The sequence below is a fragment of the Anser anser genome, assembly GCF_964211835.1.
Source record: "Anser anser genome assembly, chromosome: 3".
In the NCBI taxonomy this organism is placed as follows: Eukaryota; Metazoa; Chordata; class Aves; order Anseriformes; family Anatidae; genus Anser; species Anser anser.
The window spans coordinates 65,655,743-65,682,077 of NC_139722.1; the positions used below are offsets into that span (position 1 = coordinate 65,655,743).

At 40.1% G+C, this 26,335-nt stretch overlaps 2 protein-coding genes across 9 annotated transcripts in view; one reads left to right on the top strand and one right to left on the bottom strand.

The window, feature by feature from the left end:
* Positions 1-252: 252 nt before the first annotated feature.
* ZC2HC1B (zinc finger C2HC-type containing 1B) lies at positions 253-16,439 on the top strand. Of its 2 annotated transcripts, XM_083829385.1 has the most exons (8): positions 253-2,048; positions 2,258-2,322; positions 4,385-4,504; positions 5,300-5,438; positions 7,442-7,566; positions 8,287-8,392; positions 9,072-9,150; positions 11,075-16,439. In XM_083829385.1, exons 1-8 carry the CDS (start codon positions 2,006-2,008, stop codon positions 11,097-11,099), a joined length of 702 nt encoding a protein of 233 aa, XP_083685511.1. In that variant the 5' UTR covers positions 253-2,005; the 3' UTR covers positions 11,100-16,439. The 2 variants fall into 2 exon arrangements, with proteins under 2 accessions (XP_083685511.1, XP_083685512.1); XM_083829386.1 differs by having other exon boundaries at positions 253-3,615.
* PLAGL1 (PLAG1 like zinc finger 1) overlaps positions 14,117-26,335 on the bottom strand; it is a 48,408-nt gene continuing 36,189 nt past the window's right edge. For all 7 annotated transcript variants that reach the window (XM_083829376.1, XM_083829377.1, XM_083829378.1 and 4 more), the window contains 4 exons: positions 24,116-24,265; positions 20,602-20,721; positions 18,051-18,547; positions 14,117-17,682 (listed from right to left, as the gene is read on the bottom strand). In XM_083829376.1, coding sequence (XP_083685502.1) covers positions 16,413-17,682; positions 18,051-18,547; positions 20,602-20,721; positions 24,116-24,265 — 2,037 coding nt within the window. In that variant the 3' untranslated portion in view covers positions 14,117-16,412. The remainder of the gene's footprint in view (positions 17,683-18,050; positions 18,548-20,601; positions 20,722-24,115; positions 24,266-26,335) is intronic.

The window sequence follows — 26,335 nt, forward strand, 5'->3', positions numbered from 1 at the left end:
AGATAGTATTTCAGGAAAATCAAGACAATGGCTATTCAGGTCTTGCATTCAGTGTGGTTTCACTGAAATACAAACTTGTGATCCAACAAAGTTGTTTGTAAAAAAAAAAAAAAAAAAAAAAAAAAAAAATTCTGAAGGTGGGCAGAGGATGAGCATGATAGACTTGGTATGTTAAATTTCTGTACAATGTGTATGAACTACTGTTGACTGTTACTGGTCCATACATGTGATTGAAATGAACAAGATTTTTAGTCAATCCCTCTGAAATCTGCTGTTGCGTGAGCGGTTAACTGTTTTACTGGTAAGAAACACAGAAACCAACACATCAGTAGAGCAGATCGACTACTTCTAAATTCAAAGCATCTTAAATATTCTTTTTTCTGAATACTAACTAGGGACAAGATAACAGAAGAGCTCGGACGGCCTTTAATGTACAGAAACCATTCAAAGTACTTGCTTATATTGGGGAAAAAAGCTTTTAGAATATATTTTAGTTGATAAAGTAATGGGGTTTTAGAGAAGGAATAAACAGGCAACTAAGTCTACAAGTTTATTCCTCACTGGTCAGAATGCAAGTGTCAGTATTAACATCAAAATTAAGCATTTTATAGAGTTGCTGAAGTTCAATCAACCAAATAAGCAGAAATCAGCTGTTACATAAAAAGTTTTGGGGCTTTCAATTAGCTTATATCTGTGCTAGTTTTCATATGTTTCACAGGCTTTAGTCGGTTCTGCCTATGTCATAATCGTTCATTATGCGCTTGCTGATGCCTGGAACTTGACCTACTATAAACTGTGAGCTTTTGAGTAACGAAGGCTGGCCACCTAGCACTCATGACTTCCGATAGCAGTGCTGAAGAGTACATTTGAGAAACTATCACATTAAGATGAGTCAGATACCAGCAAAGGAAATAAATGGAACAAGTGAGTAACAGATGCTGTTCAGTGGTTTAAGTGGAGTGTAATTTTGTGATTTACTAAAAAGGAAAATCATTTCCTAAAGACAGTGCACATGTCCTTTATTAGTCCTTACCTCATCTGCTACTGAACACGTCTAAGGTCACTGGTCCTTTGGAGCAGGCTGTCCTTTTTCCCGGCTTCTTGTTGCTGATACGGTGATACTGTGCTTGTACTTAAGTTTGTTTGAAAAATTAGGTTGTATCAGTCAAAATTTGAGGGGATGAGAGCAGGATAAAAGAAATGGGAGAGGTAGAGGAAGACACTTGGAGAGTGTAGTCTGGACTAAGCACAGACGTGCAGAAAGATATTTCTTGGGAACAAAAGTGGGGTGAAATTTAAACAGGTAATACAGTCAAAAAAGTCATAGAATTGCTTTTGTTCATCTACACTTCTAATCAGTGAAATACTGTAGTAACTACTCTGAGCCTTGGAGTATGGTAACATGAATGAAAAGGTAACAGAAGCACTCACACATCTGCTCCTGCTCAACAATACAAAGATTTCTTTTGTTGCAGCAAGAGCAGGTAAGGAATGCTTAAATGTAGAAGTCTTTCCCTCTAGATTACAAGTCCCATGAAAAGGGCTCTTTGTTATGTTCAAGTTTTTCTAAAAGCTGTTTTTGTTTGATACAGGAAACATCCCTGCAGTGAAATGAGAATATGTAAATAGCAGTGGAGTCATAAAGGCGTAGAACTACTTTGCATACAACTTAGGTTGTGGTTTGTGTTTGTTTTTCCAAAAATTACTGATTTAAAAGTAGGGGAAAGAATGAATGGAGAAAGAAAGATCATCTTGGAACGCTGTTAAGTGCCTCGTGGAAACATTCTGTCTTCAGAATGAAGGTGGTGTCACACTTGGTGCGAAGCCTGGTAGCTTCTGGAATGGTAAAGGTTTACGCTGCTGTTAATGACTTCCTAAAAGAAAAAAAGAAACCTGAGTGCAAATGACCTGCTCTTGATTTTCCTCCCAGAGTTCATGCAGCAGCAACTTAGTAAGTGCTCTTCAATCATCCCTTCTCCCAGTTGTGGTGCCACTGGGGAAGGACATGCCTGAGCAGTCATGTGGAGAACAAAAACCTGTCACTCGTAGTAAGGGAAAGCTTGTGTTTTGTGGGAGCAAGATAATAAAGTGGTCCTGCAAAAAGGAGCCCTGGCACATGGCTGCAGAGGTCCCTTTCTGACAGAGAAACAATCGGTTTCAGCGCGTTAAGGCTCAGCCTGCACGTTGATTGTATTGTCGATATTACTGCAGTCCTGTACTGTGTAACTGAGACTTTGCTGGTTTGAATTTTATACAGCTGCCGGAAGTCAAGATTTGGTTCCTTGTAGAATCTGTGGAAGACATTTTGCACAAGATGTTCTGGTAAAACAATCCTTTTCTTTTAAATGGGAGCATCAATGCAGTTAGCTGAAGGGGGTGGTGAGCGCTGGGGAAGAAGGAGGTGGCTGATTAGTGGAGAAATGGGTTGAACACATGTTTAAAAGAGCAAATGATCCAGTAGCTGCTGTCATTAGTAAAACTGATTAGAGAATAGGTGAATGCTCATAAAAATATCGTGACTTAGCGCAAGATTGCAGATTATCTTAATTTACCTGCTCTTCCAAAAACTGCCGCTTGCTGCATGTCACGTTTAAAATACTGCATTATCTCTTGGGAAGACATAAATTGCTAACCTGAAGCTTCCTTTGTGCTCCAGGTTTCCAGACAGAATTTGTTATTTCAGGCTTCCTGGGAAAAATAGACTAATAAACCATCTGATAAGTAGTCCCTTTGACAACATAATGCAGGCACCAGGCTCTGTTCCAAAGCCTGCTGAAGTGAGTGAAAAGATTCCTACTGACCTCACTGATCCCTGGATTACAGGCTAAATGGGTGGCTTTGCAATTTGCCTAAAACAACCCAACTGCAGGATTTTTCTGAAAGGGCTGGCTCTGCACACACCCCTCCCCCTCTCAGATCAGCCCCATGATATAACTAAAAAACAAATTAGAAAAAAAAAAAAAAAGAAGACTGGGAAAAAAAGCAAAACTGAGTAACTGTGAGCGTCAAGACAAAGGTGGAACCAATAGTTCCGCATCTGGTGTCTTAGATCAGATGCACGAAGCACATGATGGCCTAATCTGGCAAATTTCTTTGAATAGACAGCTTCTCTGTGGTCTTGGGGTGGGGGAAGGGGGCGAGTTTCTTGTCAGTATGAGTAGCCTGAGGTACAAGCCCTGCAATGCCTCTGATGATACAGGAGTGGTGTGCTCATCTGTGAGCAAGACGCAGGTGTCTGCTACCCTGTTTGCCCAGCAGAGGAGTCCTCCTCTTGGTTTTGTTGTCAAACACTTTTAGAAATAGATGGTAAGGACTTGAAGCACAAGAGCAGGGAGCTTCAAAGGGAAATGAGTTACTAGAAAGGTATGATATGGTAAAAAGAGGCAATTCTTGGCCCAGGTGAACTGGAACTGAAATGCCTTGCTCAGGCAGAGGCTTAACTCAGATGTGATAGGGAAGAAATAGAATGGCAGGTGAGGGGACAGCACTGGGAGGGTAGTGAGACGGTCAAGAAGAGTAACTGAGAACTGGGAAGTAAGCAAAAGACGATAGGAATGGGGTCTTTAACATGCTACCTGCAGATGGACTCAAATGGATGTGATCCTCAGCACCAGAGTAAGGATGTAGTTTTTTCCTCCCTTTCACTGTGTTCCTCACAGAGAGAAAATTGGACGTTCAGTTGCAGAGGAGTGAGATTGATGCTAAAAATCTGTGACACTTCTGAATCGTAAAACCTTTGTTGTGAGGCGTGGCTCTTCCACGAATTCAGCTCTGGTTATATATCTACTTAAAACTTCTGTACACTTCCAGTTACAGATGATATTCCGAATTGTCGGGTTACTGCATGCTGTTAAGCAGCAGCTCCCTTTCAGCTTGCAGCTGTCCCTGTTTTAGTGGTGTTGATGGGATGAACAGTGCTGTTGTTTGCCAGAGGATCCCTGAGTCTGGAATACTTTTATCTAAGCTCAAAGAACTAATAATGTAAATATCAGCCCTTTGAACAGAAGCACTCTGTTCTCCCTCTTAACCATGAAAGAAAGAAAACTGAGTGTGGCAGGGCCAGGGAGAGAGTCCAATGAGACAGTTCCTGTTCACGGGCCCACTCTGTTATTCTCTGCAAATATTTATTTGTGCTCTACTCCAGCATGCCTCTGAGCAGAACAAACTGGAAATGGGTTCAATTTCTTTTTTTTTTTTTTTTTTTAACTGCAGCTGTACTTGAGCATTTTTTTTTTAAGTTTTGGTGAACTCCTCCAGGAGTAAAACTGAACCTGGTAAAAGTACTGCTTCAGCTCCCTGAATACAAGTAATTTTAAAGCCTAAGCAGCACCATTAACAAAGCATGACTTCAGCTCACAAACAATTATTTTTCTTTGCATCCCAGCCGAGACATGAGCCAATATGCAAGAAAGTCTTCAACAAGAAGCGCAAGCCCTTCAATTCTTTTAAACAGAGACTGCAGGGAACAGAAATCGGTACTGTGAAGAAGCAGCCCCCACAAAAGGTATGGTTAAAATTGAAGAGTGTTTGTTATCTCCATATGAAGTCTTTCATTCAGCGAAACTATTGTTTCCTCCCGGGACAAAGCCTGGATGTTGTGGATGAGTCTCACATATGTGCTTGACTCAGTGCCAAATTCTTTCCTCCCCCTCTCCGTGCTGCTAGTGTTTGAAAACATTTCTTAGTTCAGAAGCCAAAGTAGTAGGTATTGTGACTACTCTGGGAATGTAAGTGTCTTTGCTTATCTAGGAAATGAACATTTATGTATTTTAAAGACTACACAAATCTCTGACATCTTCCTCTTCAAAGTTTTCTTCATGTAATGGTGATGATGAGGGGAATACACATGTACGTATATGTGGATATTTTTACCCAGAGATGCTAATTGATTGCTGATTCGGTGTCCATGCAGGCTGACATGGTAAAATATCCTTTAAAGACAGTTGTGGAAAGAAATAGAAGTGCACACAAGTTTAAAGCAAGAAGAAGAATCTGAAAAGTGGGCAAGAAGGGAAGGCACTCGTCACAGTATCTTTTCTATTCCCTTTTAAGCACCCTTTGGTTTGCTATGACCAGAATTTTTTTGCTGGAAGACATTATTCTTTTATCCATCTTCTGGTGCTGTCAATGGATGGCAAAGGGCTAATTTAGTTCTCCTGTGCCTTTCAAAAAAGCAAGTTTCTTTTGTTTGTAACATTTTTTCCTTTCTCTGGGAAAGGAAGAACCCTCACTGTAAGACACTTCTCTGTCCCTTGCAGGGAGAAAATATTGTTTGTATCTTCCTTTATTTCCTTTACAGAATCAGCAGGTGAAGAAATCTAACTGGAGACAGCAGCATGAGGATTTTATTAACGCTATTCAGTCAGCCAAAGAAGTCACAAAAGCTATGCAAGAAGGCCGTCCTCTTCCGCCTCCTCCCCCACCAAGTATCAATCCAGGTTTGTGGTTTAGTTTATCTAATTATTGATCTTGTACTGATTTTTAGAAAAGCAGTGAGCTCTTGTTATTCACAGCTGGGCTTCAGTTTTGCACCTCCCTGCAGAAAACAATGTGAACATTTATTCCATCCATACTTTCTATTTTTTTCTCTATTAACTGTATTGGCTTAAGTTGAGTAGGAGAGCAATGAAGAGGTGGTGGAGAGGATGAGAAAACTAATTCTACCTTTTAAGCCTATAAAGGTGGCAAGTCTGGGGTCTGATAATTCGTGCTGTAGGAATAAAGCTGGGATGCCTGTACTCTAGCACAAACTGTACCGTCGTCTAACAAAGGGCGAAACATATCCCCTCACCAGTCAAACCGAATGTAGTGTACGCAGGCCTCCCCACTCCCATGAGATAGCTTTTCCACTATCACCTCCCCACCCCAACTGTGCAGTGAGGGAAAGCCATTTAGAAAAAAAAAAAGTCTGTTTTACTCCTAATAGCAGGTGTGGTCTCTACGCAGAGCTCACTGTATTAGAAATTACAGATCCAGAAATATACATATACAGCCAATATTTCTCATGATAAGTGATTTATGAAATGTGGGAGCAATCTTGGAAAGGGTCTCTGTGGGTTCCCTCCTGAGCGATAAAGGCAGAGGGATGGAGGGCTCTCTCAGTTCCCTTACAGAGCAGGAATTCACGACTGATACCAAAACCAGCTGTGAGAACTCCAGTCTTCCTCCTCTTATAGATGACAGCAATGCAGTATAAGCAGCAGGACACATTTTCCTTCCTTGATTGGAGTCATGCTCCTCTTTGAACTTCTACTGTTGAGTACTTTGATTACTCTGTTATTTCTTGTCTGACTCCGAGAGCAAACCGCTCCCTTTCCTTATCCTTCTTTGAGCAAACTGGAGTTGTGCAAGACCAGGGGGAGTTCTGGAGAAGGGAATCAGAGAGCTGCTTTTCAGGAAACACAGAATTCCTGGGGGGCCTAGTGACACCTCAGTGTGTATACCCTATAGCATAGGACTGGAGAGGAAGGACATGGACTGTGGGGAGAAGAGAGAGAGGTTCCCCTTCCTTTCTTCCTTCTCCTCCTCCAAACAGAGTCCAAGCCCAGATCTCCCCATTTTCCCGTTGTGCTGGTTCCCACTGCCGCAACCCCAAAGTTAGACAGCTGCCTTGTCCCTCTCCCTTCCCTCCTCCATTTTCAGAAGCATTTTGCCCACACAGCTGATCTGGAAAAGCGATTTGCAAAGACTTTGTACCTAATAATATTAAGATAAGGACAACTGAGATACTTTTGTGAAAGGTGTTGGGCAGGGAGGAATGGCTTGAGAATGACTAGCGCAATGCAAGGGCTGAACACGACTGTGTTGAATTAAAAGGACACTGACCCTGAACACTGACCATTCATTGAAACGAGTAGGACTGCACCAGTGCTGAATGTAGCTGAACAGCTTTCTGCTGAATCCGGGCTGTAGCACTGTCAAAAGCAACTCTAGGAAGCAGCACTGCTATGTGTTCTTTACAGTACTGCTTCACACCCAGTAACCTGGTTCTTTGGTGTCTGGTAGGCACAACTTCTTGAGGACCATTTTGCCAGTGTCCAAAGGAAATGTATTTCTTGAAAACAAATAAAAGTCTTAATGACCACCCTTAAAAATAGTCTTAAAATATTTTTGACTATTCAAGGAATTTCTAAATATTGCTTTTTCTGCAGACCTTTTAATTATGAGATTTTGAGGGAGGGGGTCTAAGTCAAAGTTAGTAAAATTTGCTCTTATTAATCCCTAGAGATTTCTTTCTGGAAGCTATTACTGTTTGCTGTATTAATACTGTAAGCAAGGGTTTTAGGATCCCAGGTGCTTTTCTTGTAGTTCTAATTTTCTAATTTGGGATACCTGATGGAGCCAGGTTTTGAACTGCACCTTGAGTGCTACAGTAAAGTAAGGCAATTCCTCTGTTGCAGTATATAAGCTGTGACATAAGTTGTTCCTTTCTTATGATCAGACTACATTCAGTGTCCATACTGCTCAAGAAGATTTAATGAGGCTGCAGCACAAAGGCACATCAAGTTTTGTGAAGAACAAGCTGCTCGCCATGCCTTTGCTGCAAAGACCACCAGACAGGCTGAGGTAAGCAAACACATTCATACTTGCATTGTCCTGGTGACAGATTCACCAAAATATCTTTTATGGTGAGCGAAGACCTGTACTAATATATAACCTAAGGTTAGAGGAAAGTTGGTAAACTCTTAAGACAAGATAGGAGTAGGTAGATAGGAGTTACCTGAAACTGGAGTCCTTTGTCTGATATAAAAATTGATAGAATATGATAGTATGAAACATATGATAGTATGTTAGACAACAATTTTGGTAACAATTGCAGGGAAATTGAAATCTGGGCAGCTTTTGCAAGGTATCGATATATCTTTTTGTTCATTAGATTTCCCTGCTGTTTGCAAATGTATAGCTGATTTACTTCCTGAACACTAGGCTCAAGGCCAAAGGGCTAGGCCCCTTTGGGGAATCAGAAAAGCGGAGCTTATTGGCAGTGTTTTGAAGTAAGCTCCTATTTTAGTGTAATTAAAAATATGTATGTAGGAATATTTAAGCAATTCCTTAGTGAGGATAGTGATTAAAAAGAAAAAAAAAAAAAAGGTGTTTGAAAACCTTGTTATCTATTTCAGGCATAAAAACAGCTTCCAAATGGGAGGGGTGTACTTTTTCCTGTTCCTTCCTAGCACTGCTTCATCAATGATTTGGTGCTTTATCAATATTCAGAGAGTTGTTCTTGGGCTCCATATACTTCTTGCTAGACTTAAGTGTGCACTGTGCATCTTACTCTCTTACTAGGGCAAGCAACCAGTGACTCAGAGAAAAAAACCAACCTTAACAACTGCAGCATTATCACTTCAGAAGAGAGTACAAGAAGCTGCCAATACAGATAAACCTAGTCCAGGTAAGGATTTCAATCAGCCATACTTATATTTGTCTTTGTCTTGTATTGTATCTTTGTATTTATATTTGTCTTACAACGAAGTCTACCACTTCCAAATGGATGTTTTTGATATCAAATGGCTTTACAAGTCATTATCCTGATCCATTGCACCAATTGTATACATAGAGGGTTTCATGTAGGTTCTAAGAAGGGACTTGGCCTTTTTGGTTAGAGGTTCTCAAACAGAAGTTCCAACATAAACCTAAAATTTGCAGTCTGGATGTCCAGTTCCCTCTGTCCCATAAATGATTCCATAAGTTTTAATTGTTGATGTTAAGATTTATGACATATCTTTAAGTCCACGTAGGTGAAGCACCAAGCTTTGCTTGTTGTTCATTTGATATGACTCTCCCTTGTTAATTCAGTCTTAAAATTTATACCACCACATCCCTAAAATGGTTCCCTTTAAACAGGATTGACAAAATATTCTTGCTATTAGAAGATGATTTATAAAGTTATTTTAGTGGCTATTTGTTGTGTAATCCATGAATGATAATACATACTGCTCTTTGTATTACCAGTACAAATCAATATCTTTGTATACCCATATCTTTTATTACTGCCTTTCTGGAGTTTATGCTGAATTTATGTATGTTAGAATTTTTTATGTCCAATAATATTTTTACATAATTATTTGCAGAGACCCCTCATGGAACACTACAAAAAAACAGAAAACCTTTGGGTGTATCTCCTGGAAAAAAATCTTCAGGAGAGTTCAGGTAAGGATATATTTTTTTTTTCCAACACAATGACATAGTATTACCTCATTTGCTTTTGTGTATGTATAGTATTCTGGTGCACTGTTTACATTATCAATATTTTTTGTCTTAATTAAAGCAGTTGGTTGCACTGAAATTTTTGCAGAGCTCCTCATGTCCCCAGTGTAGGCTGCTGAGAGTTGTTTTGGCATGAAATGTTCTTTGTTTGGAGTAGCTTCATCTCAAGTAGGCAGTGACCATGTTCTGCCTTAACAGCCATCTTGAGGGTGTTTGCTTCTTGACAATGCAGACTTCTCTAGCAGGTCTCGTGCTCTCCTGTTGTGCTCCTGTTGTCTGAGGGAGATGCCAGTATCTGTTTCAGTTATCACCATGTCAGGATGATGGTGTGGAGGTTCTTCCTTCTCCTCACTGTTTCCTTTCCCAGACCATGATGTTTGGTGTTTCTGCTCTTTAGATCATGCAGTCAGAATTGTTTCCATGTTGGTCCAGGCAGAGCCATGCCAGATCAGCCACTAGGCCTCACAGACCCTGCCTAAGATGGCTGTGGTACCATAGTACAAGGGGATGGCTCAGATGATCGGCATCTGGCACCCCCACCAGAGCAGAAACAGATCTTGGCAGGGAATGTGGCCAAGAAGGATTCCCTATAGCTGGCACGATATTTTGAACCTGGGATATGAGCTTATTAGAGTGGGGGATGACCAGAAATGTGCACAAAACATTCTGTTGCAAGAACTCAAGTTTGAAGTCTTTGCAGGGCCCATCTATGTTGAGTGTCTACATGAACAGTGTAGTAACTCCTACGGTTATCGTGCAGGGTTTCACAGACCACCAACAGAGACTTACTGATACCACCACCATTCTCAAGGTTTAGCCAGCGAACTCTTACACTCTTGGCTAGACAGCCTCGGGGAGAAGGCTCCTCTTTTCCTAGTGGCACTGAGAGAAAATGTGAAATATTTTTCCCTTGCTGTCCTTTGGCAGTGTGCTTTCCCTCTGTTGTTCCTTTCTGCTTTCCACATCTCAGACATCCCCTTTCACCTCCCCGTGCTAGTTACTAGCCAAGTGTTCAGCCCCTTCTTCCTCTCTCTCTTCTGAATGGCTATTAGTGACTGTCCCATCCAAACAGCATCTGTATGGTGTGATGTGCTTGCTAGAAATTGTGTAGGCTGTGGAATGGAATAACGCAGAGAAGGACTTGTCCTGGCTGCTAGCTGCTATGTGCATGGGATATCATGATGGGACCAGCAATGGAAAACATACACTAGAGATGCCATGGTCGTGGACTTGCCCTGATGCACAGTTTCCCCCCAGCCTGGGAATGAAGAGTCACCTCATGGGCTGCTGGAAATTGCTGTGTTTTCTATAAAACTTGAGCTTTTCCAGGTGCTTTAGAGAGCGCATTGGGCTACCAAGAGCTAAGTTTCAGTGCAAACCAAGAGTGCTTTATAGCTGAGAAAGCAGACGTGAGAAACAATGGCTTTGAGTAGTGCAAATCTCTCTAAGGACTATTCAATCTGAAAAGCAATGACAAAAACAACCAGCTCTTAGACTTGTCTAGTTCTCACGGACTGTATTTAAGCTAACTGAAAAAAAGGTTTCATAAAGTTGATTTCACTGACTTAAAAATGTTATGAATTTAACCTTTGTGCAATTATTTGGAGGAGGGAGAAGGCGCAGCAAACATCTGAGAAGGGGCAAGAAGACCGCTAGAGAGAGTAATGTAGGGTAGCCACTAAAAGCTTAAATGCCAAACATTTAAAAATATTTTAGTAAATACATACATTTGCTTGAAAGATATTAACCATGAATATTTAAAAGTAAACCTTTTTATATACTATTGCTTTGGTTTAATCATCTTATGTAAAATGGAGTTAAATTTTTCTATGCAAGTAACAAGTATATGGCTTGCTACTGCTTTCAGACTGCAAATGGACAACAGAAGATAGAGTGGCTGCTTGCCGAGGATGTGTTAAGGCTTTCTACTGAAGCATTACAGACCTTAACAACGCAATCCTCCAGCTCCTCTTCCACTTTGAGTGCTAAAGCTCAATACGTTGCAAGGCGGCTGTAATAACAAAAGGGTTGCCACCTTCAATTAAAAAGAAAGCAAACTGAAGTTCACTGTTCTCCTTTGTTTTTTTCCTAGGCTAAAAAGCTTATTAGGCTATCCTGTGAGATTACCTGTAGCTGATGCCAAAATTTAATTGAATAATCACCTAAAAGGGGATGGATCTTACCAGTATTTCATGCAATAGTTTCAGCAAAATGTAGTAAGAGCCAGTGTCATGCATTTTTTTTCCTAAAGCTTTGCTTTGAATATATTGAACAAGATGAATGAACATTTTGAAGTTGTGTGTGTGTATTTATAGAATCTTCCAATAAATGATAAATGGTAATGATAAATAAGTGATAAGTGATATATGGGACATCAGCTTCAAAGCACTTCATGTTCAGCCAAAAACCAAATCTCATTCTCCCATAAATATTTTAATTGCTATTAGAAATTGATTAGTAGTAAGCCAGAAATATGGTGGATCACATCACCCTCTAATTTTTGGCCATCTCATTTATTAGCAGCCTTAGACCACCTTGCATAAACTTCCAGTATGCAGTATGTTGGGGTTTTTTAGCCCAACAATTCCCAATAAGGCTTTCACTTAAAACCCATAAGGAATATTTCTCTCCTATTAAATGTTTATGAAGCAAATGAAGATGAAAAGCACTTGGACACAGCAGTAATAAATACGAGACTTTACTCTTAGACTCTAGCTAATAGCAATTAGATAACTATAAAAAGGATGGCACTGAAATCAGTGCAATTCCTATAGCTAGACTGTCTTAGAAATATACAACGGGCATTAAGTTAGCCCAAGTATATTAAAGCAGTGCTTCTATGTCTTTTTTTTTAAGTCCCCCTGTATATTCTGTATATGTCTAGAACTTCTGGGTGTTGATTCCACAAATCACTTTCCTGTGTCTTACAGAAAACCTAATTCTAGGGGCAGGAACATTTTATTGAACAACAATAGTTAAAAATTCTGCTAGCAGAAAATGTATCACTCAGTCATCAATTATATGAAGCAATTTCAGACTGATTGTAAAAAAAAAAAAAAGAAAAAAAGCTTGAGAATTAACAGCAAAGTGCTGGTTAAGAAAACGGAGAGTCTGACAGGACAGGAACAATTCATAAAGAAAACCAAAGGAAAAAAAAAGAAATGAACATGTTTTCCTATATGGGGTGGGAAATAGTTGTGTGCACAGAGCTTGTAGATTCTTTTGTTCCACATAATATAGTGTTAGCTCCTTAACATTATTTCAACAGGCTTATGTGGCTTCCATGTTCTTGTTTAAATTAGTATTTTTCTTCTGTGAGAGCAAATGTTCACCAAGTTTTTCAGTTTTACAGCATTTGATTATAGTAATTCTGTTGTTCAGCTGCCACAGATCACACTATTTCTACAGATTTCCAAGCAGTGTTCAGATAGATAGATAAACTATTTTCATTTCTATTATAATGTAAGGTAAGATAACCGGAGATGTCGCAGAGGGTCAGTGCCTGACCTGGATCAGGTCCTCCTGTTCTGCAGGTCAGTGGTCTGCAGAGCCACACATTTTCCCAACCTTTTTCTTCCAAAAATGTGCACAGAATGTGGTGGTTTTAAGAGCTCATTTCTTAAAGGAAGGTAATGTTTTTCCAGGAGAGAAATAAGACCAGGATCATAGAATCACAGAATGCTTTGGGTTAAGACGGGACCTTAAAGACCACCTAATTCCAACCCCCTGCCATGGGCAGGGACACCTCCCACCAGACCAGGTTGCCCAGGGCCCCATCCAGCCTGGGCTTGAACACTTCCAGGGATGGGGTATCAAAAGTAGTACACTCTGTGCCTTGGAGTACAGGAATCTACTCCTGCTTACGTTGACTTCAGCCACAAAACTCTTGCAGAGCTCAGCATGAGCACAACTTGCAGCATGTCTGTGTGTGGAGTATGTGGCGCTGACTGTAGTCAAAAACGAGATGACCACTGAACTGTTACAGTTCTCTCTTTGGCCTCTAGGAATTGTGCTCATGGTTACAGCAATAGGGATATTATGGATACAAGACTTGATGATATCAAGGACACAAATAGTAGTATGGCACAAACACAGTAACACCATTATATTACGGTACTGTCATTGAGCATTTATGCTGAGATGGCTTAATGTGATTAGACCGTGGTTTTTAATGAATGGAGCCTGAATAGAATAATCTTTTCTGAAGTAGATGTGTGATGGTGCTAGGATACTCTTGAAAGACAATTACCTTGGTTTAAGGAAGAGATGTATGGATAGCATATATGTACCCAAAGCCACAATTGTGCAAAATTAAATACAGCTATATTTGACCCGCAGTTTGGCTACATGCATTTTTCATGTCAGCCTAGACTAAGCCACATTCTAATGCAGACACAATTTTGTAATGGATAAATTAAAAACTTATAATGAAGTGGTAACAGCTAATCTGCAGGCAAAAATAGGTCCTTTAATTTGCTGCACACTAGGGTATTTCTACCATACGCTGTATACAGAATACTGCTGAGCACCTTCCTTATTTACAATGTCAAGAATCTAGAAAAAAAAAAAAAATTGAATAGACTGAAGAGCTAAACCAACAGGATCACCTATTTAAGGTCTGCTTCTGTGTTTTACTTGTAGACACCACTATAGTGCGCTTTTAAAGAGTCTTACTATTACAAAGGTTCTTTGTCTTCGTTTTGCTTAACTGAGCCTTGGTCTTTAACCCATAGTTACATATGATAAATGCCGCTTATTAACATAACTTTGCATGTTTCAGAACAGCTTGTGACCAGGGACCAACGCGTCTCTTGGCAGCCCAGTGCTCTGGTTCCTGATTGCAGTCGAGCAGCTCACAGAGCGTGGGGTGTCAGGCTAGCTCAATGTTTGTGTAATGGTTCCTTCTTATCATTATTTTTTTAATTCAAACACAAGTATTTTCATAATTAGTTACACCTCTTATAGAAGCACAAACCAAAAGGACAAATTGTCTACTAGTAACATATGATCAGACAGTGCTACAAGAATGTGTTGTGGTGTTTTTTTTTTTTTTCACAACTACACATGCTTGAACAAAGGCAACTGAGTACAATTTGCATGAACAAGGAAAACAATGCAGCAAATGAATATAAACACACCTTTCCACGTCTGGATAAAATTATGAGATGAGTTGTAAATTGTGCATGTAACATTGTTTTAGACTTTTTCACTATTCTGACACTTGTCATTGAAATAACCGCTAGCTGGACATGACTGTGCAGCTACCCGCTTTTTCTACTGCTATTCTCATAATTTAAATGATCTTAAAATTGCTTTTGTTTTGTTCTATGCCAAAAACATTTGAAGTAAAAATGGATCTGAAGAACATATTCTTGCACAAACTGCAATAATACCACCTTTCCATAATCCAAATAATCATAAGCTTGTAAAAATATTAATATCTGTCATTGTAGTTCTTTAAAAGCAAAATAACAATCATTTTAAAAATAGTTTTTATTAGGAGTTATCTGGAAATATTTCTGTGATTAATGGGGGAGACAAGAACAAACTTGTTTCATGGTTTATCTGTAATGATCATTACGTACAATTAATTATCTTTTAATTTAATGGAAGACATTGTGTATTCAGATTCACCTGTTTCAGCTGTGACAAAATCCACTAGTAATGGCATCATACAGTAGAATGGGATTATTATTATTTTTTTAAGTATGGGTCAGGCAAGAAAGTAAATTCGGAAGGCTTTTTATTTACCTATTTATTATTTAATGTCATCTACTGGGAGATGTGATTTTTTTTTTTGCAATTTCTGCTAACATATTGGTCAGGTGATGGGACTGTCACACCAGTTTCCAGCTGGAAACTGGAAACATACAAGGACAATTTACCACATGAAACAAAGAGAAGTCCCTGTGAAGCTGCTCTGGAAGAAACACAGGCTGAAAGCCCAATTCTAACTGCCCAAATACTATTGAGCAAAACAAACATGATTAAGATGGCTTTGACCATTACCGTACCTACTAACTTCGCAAGATGCTTTTGAGATAGGGCCACAACCTGTGGTTTAGAACAGGGCACAGCCTGAGGTAACTACCACAAGCCTCCTGCATGGGGACCTACCCCTGACTCAACGGAGGTTAAGCTTGGATGGAGGCGGGCTGCCTTGCCAGGGCTGGCTTTCTGTCAAGGAGTCCATGTCTCACACAGCTATGATTAAGAATAATTTCCCATGCTAAACAAAAGCCATTTTTAAAAAAATCAACAAAAGGTGAATAAAGGCCCCTTAGGTAGGAAGCATTATTTTTTATTGAGTGTTAAATCAGGCAAGCTGTTGACCCAATGGGATTACACGTGCTTAAATTTAAGCAAATGCTTAAGTGCTTTGCTAGCGTGAGACCCAGGTTCCTGTATCTTGCTAGATGATCATGTTCTAAGTGAAAATTAATGTTTGCGCTAACCTTTGAGAAAATTCACTCCCCATTCCGAAAACCACACCCATACAAGACAGCTGCTCTGGCACAGTCATGCAGCAGTGGTAGTTATTTCCAGCCATAGGAATAATGCAGGAGATGCACACCGCTGAAGTGTGCTTCAGGAAAAAAAAAAATCTGGTTAAACATAATCACAACAGTAATTTTCTTCATTTTAAAAGAGTGAAACAAGGAGATAAGATTTATTCTTGGAATTATTTGGATTTAAATTAAAGATTCCTAAAATTCAGTAATTAAGTGCTTAACAGAAATCTAGATCACACCGATAACTTGTTCATATTAAGGTTTCCATGTGTATACATTTATTGTGATTCTTGGCTCATTAAAGTTATTTTTCTGTGATTTCCCCCTTCTTCCCATTCACCCTAACCCTATTTCTCCTACTGCGGCAGCCAAAGTTTCATTGTGCCTGTTATGATGCTTTGCTATTATTGAAGATATTTATTCAGCTGTTTGTTTGAAAGGTAAGAAACAAAAGTACAGAGGATGTTGAGGGAAATATGTTAGTCCTACTATTGTCATATGCTAAAAACTAATAGTAGTATGAAAAATAGAGCTTCTTGTTTATTAACATTCTGAATTGAACTACCATGTTCATAACATGCTTTAAAAAACATTTGGGACAGTTTTTCTTAAAACAAAATGAAAACAAACAAACAAAAAACCCTCTCCTAACAGATTTAAGTAAATCAGTCTTTTTTTTTTTTAAAGGGATAGTTATTTGAAGGCATGATGAAAATGAGGCAACGTTACAGAATTTGTAGTGGATGGAAAGGAGCGAGGAAAATGATGCAGCTGGTTTATGGCCATGCCACCAGTTGCTAGCTGTAGACCTTGCTGTTGGCCATTCAGCCTATGTGATGGCTCCTCTGGACCAAATGCCATTGTGATGTCCCCAGTAGTGTTCTGGTTGTCACCTGGTGGGAGTTGCCAGAAACTCATCACATGAGTGAGATCCATGAAAGGCATGCTGGTAGTTTCAGCTGCTGTCTCTGTCTCCTTGTGCACTGCGTACTTGTGAATATCACCTACAGGCCCTGAGGAAGCTTCTTCCAGACTGATTTTGTGGAGAGACTGAGGTTCTGGTAATGGCAGGTCCTCTAGAAGATGGACATTGTAACCTTTAACATCCACTCTGATTGGAAGATTTTTGAGGGATCCTGCTGCAAATGAGGTAGAACTAAGGTCATATTTATTAGACTGATGAAGGTTCAGGTTGGCAGGAATGGCTGTTGAGCACGGTGTGGGATGGACAGCTGCAAGGCTGTCTGCACAGCCCATCCTTTGCAAATGAGGAGAAGGTTCAAGAGGAAGAGCAGTTTGTAAGCTTGGCTGGGGATGAAGATGTGAACAGTTGTATTCCTCTGGTTCTGGACTATTCAAAATTCCATTCTGCGCAGAGACTCTTTCAGGAAAAGGGGATGGTATGCTGGCATCTTCCTTCAGTCTGAATGGAAAAAGTTGGTCAAGGAGACCTACTGAGTCGCCATTCTGCAACCTGCTCTTCAGCAGTTCTTGTGGATGAGTCTTCCTAGTATGGCGAGTCAAGTGGTCCTTCCGCCCAAACCTTTGGGCACAAAACTGGCATAGAAAGTCTTTGCAACCCGTGTGAACCACCATGTGACGTCGCACATCTTTACGGGTATAGAAGTGACGCTCACAGTGGTCACACTTATGTTTCTTTTCCTTGGTATTGCCAGTTGGTTTCCCTGCATGACTTTTGAGGTGTTCCAACAAAACTTCAGTACCGCCAAACTCCTGGGCACACACCCTACAGGTAAGGTCCCCACTGGTGGCTGCATGAAGAGCCAAGTGTCTCTTATAACCTAGCTTGGTGTTGTACTTCTTGCCACACTCTTCACACTTGAAGGCCATCTTGTTAGGGTCATGAGTCTGAAGGTGATTCTTCAGATGGTCTTTCCTATGAAAGGTCTTTTCACAGTAGCCACACTGGTGAGATTTCTGTGGAGAATGAGTGGCTGAGTGCCTAAGACACACACAAAAAAAGCGTTACCAGCATTTACATTTGTTCTAGGTACACAGTGCAGCTCAAGACTCAAACACAGAAAGAAGAAAAGCATTTTCACAAGTTCTTGAATTATTAGTAAAAAGCCTAGCTTTTTTTTTTTTAAGGCGTGTTAATCATAAAGCACAGAGAAGGTTCAAATTGCTCAACATAATCTTTTTGAGTAGCAACTGCAATTGAGGGAGACTACTTTTCACCAATTCTTCCTGCACAGGAATATGAAAACTGGAACTCTGGGATTAACTGTCACTAAGACACTCAAGAGGCAAAAGATGTCCTTGTTTTTCCCCCACACACCCACAAGAAAAGGATTGCCTTCAGAGCTGTACCTGAGCAGTTTATATTTGGAAATGAAGGCTTTTGTGCATCCGTGCTGTGAACACTTGTAGGGGCGCTCCCCTTTGTGCGCGTAAGTGTGGACTGTGAGCTTTTCAATGGAATCAAATATCTTCCCACAAAGTCGGCAAGAGTAACTGTCTGGCTGCTTCACTTCTTTTCCCTTCAACAGTGAAGACCGGCCATTTCTCCATTTAGGCATAAACCTCACAAGAGCATCACAAGTGCTTCCTGAGCTGGCACAACTAAGCTTTGCAGCAGAGGAACATGAAATGGTCCCATAGCACTGAGCGATGCTTTTGCCTAATGCCGATCCTCTCAGTTTCCCTTTAAGTTTGCTTTTTGCTTTTACGGGTCCCAATTTATTTGGTGGTCTGAACCTTGTGGTAAGGACTCGGTCTTTATTGATGCACTGGTGAGATTCCAGCAGAGCAAAAGTTGCAAAAGCGCTTCTACAACTGGAGCATATCCAAGGGTCTACGGGCTCTTTCTGCAATGAGAACAGAAGCAGGTCTTTCTTATTAGCCATTCTAAGGAAAGGTCATATTCTTCTCACTGACACTACATCTTCTCCTGGGCTTTCCTAAGACCTGTTGTCCTTAGTGATATTTACTTCAGTTTACTACCGCACAGCTGTTCAGCTGGAAATGGATTCTCTCTAGGAGTCTAGCAACTATAAGGAAAAAAAAATGGTTGGCTGAATACTGATTTTCACGTTTTTGTTTAGCATTTACTGCAATAGTACTGAGTCCTTCACCTTTGTTCATCTCTGTGTATTAGATTTCAAAGTCTATTTGTTCCTATTATGGAATTACTTATAAACGCAATTGAGAACTGTACTTTAACTTTGGACTGACATAATTTATCTGCTATTGCAACCAAATAAAAATCCCAGAGCTGAGACCTGTCTAATTGGATGGGTTTCTGCACACAAATGTAGTTTAGCCACACAGGATTTCCCTGTTTTGGGCTGACTCCATGCTGCTTGCCCCTTTGTTAATGCCTCCAGGAGAGATTTCTTCACTCAGCTTGACATTTGGCATTAGACTTTCTTAAACTCAATAAGTTTTAGCTTTGGGGATATCAAGCCTATCCTAGCTTAAAGGCATTAAAACAGTTTTTTTCTTTTTTAATGCAATGTATTATTTGGAATTATTATTTCTGTAGAAATAAGAGCTCTACTGGATTCACTTGAATTTACTTTGAATATAGACATTTTAAAAATTCGAATGAAAAACAATTGGAAAAAACGACGACAACAAAACCAACAGTCACTGACGAAATATACTTCCAAACAATACACAACTGTGTACTTCCTTAGCTGTCTCTGTATTTCACTTACGCTTCTTATAAAGTGTCCTTGGTTTCCCTTGTTCTTGGGTTAGCTTGCTTTGGAGAGTATAGTGAGGCTACGCCCACTCTGTCTTTGTTTACAAACAGAGGCTTCCTCTCTCATTTCTGTGTCTTATGCTGTGGCCCTCCCACTCCTTCTTTCCAGACTGTATAAAACCTTCAATGCAAGTGAATTCAATGCAAGTGCAGCCTGGAACACAATCCCTACAAGGAGCGGCTGAGGGAACTGGGGTTGGTTAGTCTGGAGAAGAGGAGGCTCAGGGCAGACCTCATTGCTCTCTACAACTGCCTGAAAGGAAGGTGTGGGGAGCTGGGGGTCGGTCTCTTTTCATAGATAACTAGAGATAGGACCAGAGGGAATGGCCTCAAGTTGCGCCAGGGGAGGTTTAGGTTGGAAATGAGGAGACATTTCTTCTCAGAAAGAGTGGTCAGGCATTGGGACGAGTTGCGCAGGGAGGTGGTGGAGTCACTGTCCCTGGGGGTGTTCAAGGAAAGGTTGGACGTGTTGCTTAGGGTCATGGTTTAGTAGGTGACATTGGTGGTAGGGGGATGGTTGGACCAGATGGTCCTGGTGGTCTTTTGCAACCTTAATGGTTCTATGATTCTATTCTATGATTCTATGAATCAATTGGGTTACTTTCCTTCATGGAGCACCCCTGAATTCCTGGTTCAATCATATTCCCTGTTTAACATTTCCTTCTAGCTTAGGTATCAATATTCACAGTCACATTTTCAACACTTAGACACCTTTTCCATCAGTTTAAGAATTCTAGCTATCATACAAAGGTAAAGGTATTGGGATTAAAAGAAGAGTTTTTACCCAGGAAAGACTGAAATAACCAATGCATTATCTGACCAACCAATCACAGCGTAACAAAGGGGAATTGGTGAGAAAAGTCTGAGGCTGGACAGTTTGGTTACGTAAAAAACAATGACAAACTCAAGTCTTTCCAACACATCCCATTGTAGTCTGGATACTTCTAATGGCTCCACTGGATAATGAACACAGGAGATGAAGCGCAGCCTTTCCATGGATAGCTGTTTGGTTAAAATTGCTCTTGGCTTTGTGTTAGCCACCTGTTCTATGACTTGCTCTAGCATTACCAGAGTTACATAATCAGATGAAGCATGTAAGCAAGCTGTAATTTACTGTGTCTGTTGATGGCTTGAATGCAGATTAGTGGTACTTACTGCTACTGGAGGCAATGGACAGACATCAGATTCTTCTTTAATAAAGACTGCAGAAGCTTCCATAAATTTGGCATAATCGGCAGCATACCATACTTTCAATTCTGTGTGGGGTTCAATTGGCTGTGAATGGAAAACAAATAGTTCACATTTACTTGTGCCATTTTTTCTACACAAAATAATACTGTATTGAAGATCGGGGGAGGAGAAAGTACAATTTGTTATCATTACCCAAGCTGCATTAACTGAATCTGTTTAAATTATTGATAACTTAGTTTCAAGAGTCAAATGTTTTTTGAGCATTACTATCCGCTGGGGTTTGACACTTTCAGAGTTTCTAAAAGCAGATATGAGTATGTACAGAGATTTTGGGGGGACAGTAGCAGGAAGGGTGCCTCAGCCTCATGACCTTCGCTCAGTGAGAAGTATTTATCTGGGATGTCCAGACATCCAGCAGTCTTTCTGAGCAATATGGCATGCCTATTCCTTCATGTCTTGAAGCCCCCCTGGACACAACACTTAACTGTCAGGTACAGGCAAAAGAAAAATGCATTATGAATGCACAACAGCTTGGAAGCCTCCTGGATGTGTCACGCTTACTGGGCATGGGTACAGAATTAATATGTGAACTGCAAGTCAAACTTGCACATTTCTGGCAAGACAGCTAAGGAAGTTCTTCACACTTGCTGTCTCTAATGGGCCAGGCTCACTATGCACGTGCTAATTGTACCTCTGCTCTTATTTCGCTGAAGCCTTCCTACGCAGGACTAAGGGAGTCCATACTCTGCAGTCTCCCATCCAGTCATGCCTGCACAGATCTTCTTGGGACTGGACTATGACCTCCTCTTACAAATACTTTCAGTCAATAATACAGCAAACAGAAAAAAAAAGTTGAATGGTTATACTCACTGGCTAAAAATCCATTATGTACTTAGAAGCAAAGGAGAAAAGTAACTTTGGGGTCATGATTTATGACTTCCTGGCCCTGTACACCATTTTATTCATCTATAATCAAAACCAAACCAACCGACCAACCAAACAAGCAATCGGACAACATTGTTGTAATAGGTGTACAGCCAATCTGCATTGTACTTGTAGTTTTATTTCAACTAAACTAAATTTATGCCACTAAAAAGAACAAACTAGCCTGGAAGGATAGCAACTGAGTCTCATTCCACATAATGTGCCATCTCAAAATGGACTTATTTTATAAATCAGTATGGCATAAGCACAGTAGGTAAAAGATAACAGTCTGTGAATAGCAAAAGGTGACAGATAATTGTGTGCATAATGTCCAAAACTGAACTTTTGAACTCCCAAGCACAAGCCTACTTATTAACTACAACCATTATGGGTTGGCTGTATGTTCTGATACAACCTAGTCTAAACAGAAGTGGTCTGTGGTGAATCTTCCAATTAATAAAGGATGTGAAGCAGAACCACCAATTCAGAGGCCAATCATGCATTGAGCTCCTGAATAGTCTATTTAGATGGAGAAAACTAAGCCATCAGGAAGAGAAACTTGGAAATGGGGGAGATATACAGAGATACGTGTCTGGGGCTGCCCTGGGCCCTTGGCCAGTGACACCACAAAATGGCTGCACAGCACGATACCGCCAGGACTTCCTGCCTGGCCCTCCTGGACCGGCAGCGATCTCCCTCGTGGAAAGTTGAGACCTAGTGAATGTGACTTTGTAGGGGAAGCAAGTGCGTGAGTGTGTGAAATAATCTAGTAAAATGAAAGCCCTAATCTCAGTTCTGAACCTCTAGTATCCTAATCTTCTACAGGATATCATTTACTCTGTCTCAGCTGTGGTAATAACAGAAACCTATGACAGCACCCACAAGAGATTCTCCTGTGATGAAACAGAGAGCAAACCTGGATTATTTTTACTTCCTCATAATTCAGTGCTTTAAAAAAACACTTATTTCTAGGGATTGCAGTCATTAGATCGGCAAGTACACCAACAGTGCTGTCAGTAGGCCACTTAGACGTATACATACATGTATGCTTTTGTGTTGTAGTTTCATGTTACTGAAATTTTTCTACCTTTATTCTAAACTGATATCTCTGTAAAAACAGTAGAGAGAGGAGACAATACTTCTACTCCCAACTTAACAGAATTTATTCAAAATATCTTGAGAAAATATCTTCATAACCAGCCCTAAGGAAGCCTCACAATGTGACCAGCAGGGTGTGCCTAAGTATAGCAAAAGGCTATCACCTTACTGACCTGGACACTGTCTGCAGGATGTAATGGTACCATGAATGGTACTGGGACTTAGGAGTGAGAAAAAGAGAGTAACTCCCCATGATGCATAGAAAGGGTTCCAAAACGCATCGCTCATCCTAAAATACTCTTCATTTTAATATATAGGATGCAACTCTCCATTAATGCCAATGAACAGTATTGTTGAAAACAGCAGAAAGCTGTTTCAATACAGTATTTAAATTGTATCAGAAGTTTCAAGTTATCAATTTGTAACTACAATTTCTTAGAAAAGCATTTGCACATGCTTTCCAAATACAGTATTATTAATCCTGTTAGTTTTACATGTATAGCATGCATCTAAAATCACATACCAAATCTCAAATGGTACCGACTGTATCAGAATTTCAAGCACCGCCTAAACATTGTCACAGAGTGGTATATACTGTTTTACATTGATTTTTTAATTGCTTTATTATTCATCCAAAGGCAAATATACCTAACATTGTTATAAAAGACTTTGAAGATATAAAGTGTTATCACCATTAACTTACTCTCACACCATCACTGTGTGGTAAATATTTCCACAGTAACCTCTTTTGACTAGTATTCTATATTTATTTTTATGTTGCTCACTATGCTATACAGGTATTTATTTAGAATGATAAAAAAAAAAGATCAAGGAATGTTCAAAATACAGACTTCAGTTTCCTAAATGAACAAGAGTTCTGATTAAAGTTCTGATAAAAAAAAAAAAGTGCTTTGATTAGTAATTCTGTTCTGATTAAAAGTTCAAGTTCTGATTTAAAACAAATAAAATGAAAAAAAGTCTGGAAAATCATACTTAAAGAGGCTATTTAGTATCCTGTTTCTGAGCACCTGGTAATGTGCTCAGAACATACCGTGTGTCCAAAAATGTAATAAAAGAAAGAAGTGTGTGTGTGCTTTCCAAGAAAAAGTACCGTTGAATGTAACACTTCTAGATAATCTCTCCATGTGCCTACTAGGAACTGAAGAGTGGTAAGACTTTACAGCATTCATGTTTAAACACCACCACCACAAATGATATTTCTTTATTTCTCTGCTCAGTTTCTTCACTACCCACAACAGTATGTACACATTGCCTTTTACTGGAAAACCCCATACACTGCTTGCTTTACTATGGATTAAGTGACATAAAGGGTGGTATGTCGTAAAGCTCCGGTTGAATATAATCAATCTTTCATCTGTAAAAGGGTTGGTCTTTCAGAATCTTTGTTGGTGAACTGCCATGTGAGTGACAGGTGAAGCAATATGGGTTTAAGTACCTTAACAGTCGTGAAGTAGACTTCTCCACAGTGCTGATAAGCCACAAGGGTCTGTTCTTCTTGGTTCCGGGCTAGCCGGACAAACATCATCCAGTTTCCACAGTCTTCATTGGGAGTGTCCAGAAAGTACTTCCCTCCATCTTTCAACACCTGAAATAAAGGTGGAAGATGGGAGAAAGAACAGGGTAAAACCAAGTCCTGTACAGAGACACATTAATTTTCTTTAACTTAGAATCAGAGCTACTAGTTATTTACCTTCTCTCAGAGATACATTCTTTGAAATCATGGTTGTTTTGAAATAGATCACTCTCAGAGAACACCAAGTGCAAAAGAAAGCAAAGAATGAGTACCTTCTGAGGCGCCCAATTACTAAAATAGCTGTAGGTCTTTGTATGTGTTTCCAGTTTATATTTCTCATTTTTTTATGTTACATAAAGATAATATTATAAGAACTAAGTGCAAGCAGGTAGGAAGATAAGCTTTGTGCCTTAATGTACTTCCTGAGTACTTGATAATCTCAAACTTTAGTGATGCATTAATGCTATGTTTTGCATGGAACAATCATGCAGCTTGTGTAATAAGTCCAAAGAGGTAACGTACAATATAATGACTTTTTAACAGTCATCTCATTTTCTCCTTAACAATGTAAAAATAAATACAAATGAACAATTGTGCCAGAAAGATCCTTCTTTTTGCTTTACTTCATTCTTCCTAGATTCCTTAGCAAGAGAATGCCTCTACAAGGCAAACACTCCCGACCTTCTCATACAAGACAGTTGCTTTTCCACACTCTCTGGAACATGGACAGTTGAAGCTGCATAACATGTCAGCACTGCATATATCTGTTCTAAAACCCACTTACACTAACAATTAATTACAAAACAAGTCTCATTTCCATTGATTCTGGGAACTACTTTACCTAACTTTGCCTCGTTTCCAATGAAAATACATGCCTGATGGTCAAGTCCTGGTTTGATTGCATTCAGAATGCTGCTAGAGAAATGCCAAGGCAGCTACTGATGTCATGTAGAAAATCTGGGACTTCAGTCTCTTTTTGTGAAGAAACAGCCCTTTCATCAGCCAGAGCTGTGCTTATCAGAGTACACTTTAAAGCAAACTGGGCTGACTGATAGAGGATAGGGTGTGGTTTACAATGGCTTGGTGGAGAGGAAGGAACTGGGTGATTAGCTCATCCACGCTCACAAACTTGCTAGAGATGTACCTTTTCTGCATTTGTAAGAATTACAGTGTCACGTAAGGATGGAAGAAATTTAGTTATCCAGAAGAACACATGCTCTCTGGTATCAACATACAAGGAAAATCCCACAGCAGAATAGTGTTCCTTTCCTGGCAGACCACTCACATGAATTCCATGAGCAAATGAAATCTTCAGCAATTACTGAAGCTATTGCTTTCATTCTGAAATGAAATTACAGGAGTATCTACATCTATGCCTTCCTCCACAGCAAACTGTTTTCCAGTCCCAGGCTTCTGAGGAAAGTTCAAAGGAAGACATACAGCATGTCATGGGACAGCTGCTGCTGGCCTCTCTTGGAGGGTGGAAGGGCCTGATATTAAATACAGACTCTGGAAGAATCATGGCTTGTCAGAGAGTCCTAGGAGAGGCTGTGCCTTGACCACGGACATGCTGCATGACAAAGACGTGTGCCCAGGCATGACCCCATGCAGCAAAATGCAGAGACCGGGGTTTAGAGGACTACAGTCAACCATTACTCCCAAGGTGTTGCTGTGAGAAAGAATGTGCATGTAGATATATCTAAACTAGGCTGGTCCTGAGACAGGCCATTACATGTGCTGGAAAAATACTAACAGTAGTGTAAAGGGTCCAGATGAGGTGACCAGCATCTGACCAGCTCTCTACTCTGCTCTCATGAGACACTACCTAGAGTACTGCATTCAGCTCTGGTGCTCCCAGAACAAGAAGGACATGGACATATTAGAACAAGTCCGGAGGAGAGCCATGAAGATGATCAAAGGGCTGGAGCACCTCTCCTGTGAAGACAGGCTGAGGGAGTTGGGGTTGTTAAGCCTGAAGAAAGGAAGACTCTAGGGAGACCTCATAGCTGCCTTCCGGTACCTAAAGGGGGCCTACAGGAAATCTGGGGAGGGACTCTTTGTCAGGGAGTGTAGTGATAGGACAAGGGGTAATGGCTTTAAACCAAAAGAGCGTAGGTTTAGATTAGATGTTAAGAGGAAATT

Bases quoted from the DNA above. Each gene is read 5' to 3' on its own strand.
- ZC2HC1B (XM_083829385.1), top strand. From the start codon at position 2,006: ATGCCTGAGCAGTCATGTGGAGAACAAAAACCTGTCACTCGTA. The intron at 5,439-7,441 runs GTTTGTGGTTTA...TCTTATGATCAG, and splicing joins CCCACCAAGTATCAATCCAG to ACTACATTCAGTGTCCATAC. The intron at 8,393-9,071 runs GTAAGGATTTCA...AATTATTTGCAG, and splicing joins TACAGATAAACCTAGTCCAG to AGACCCCTCATGGAACACTA.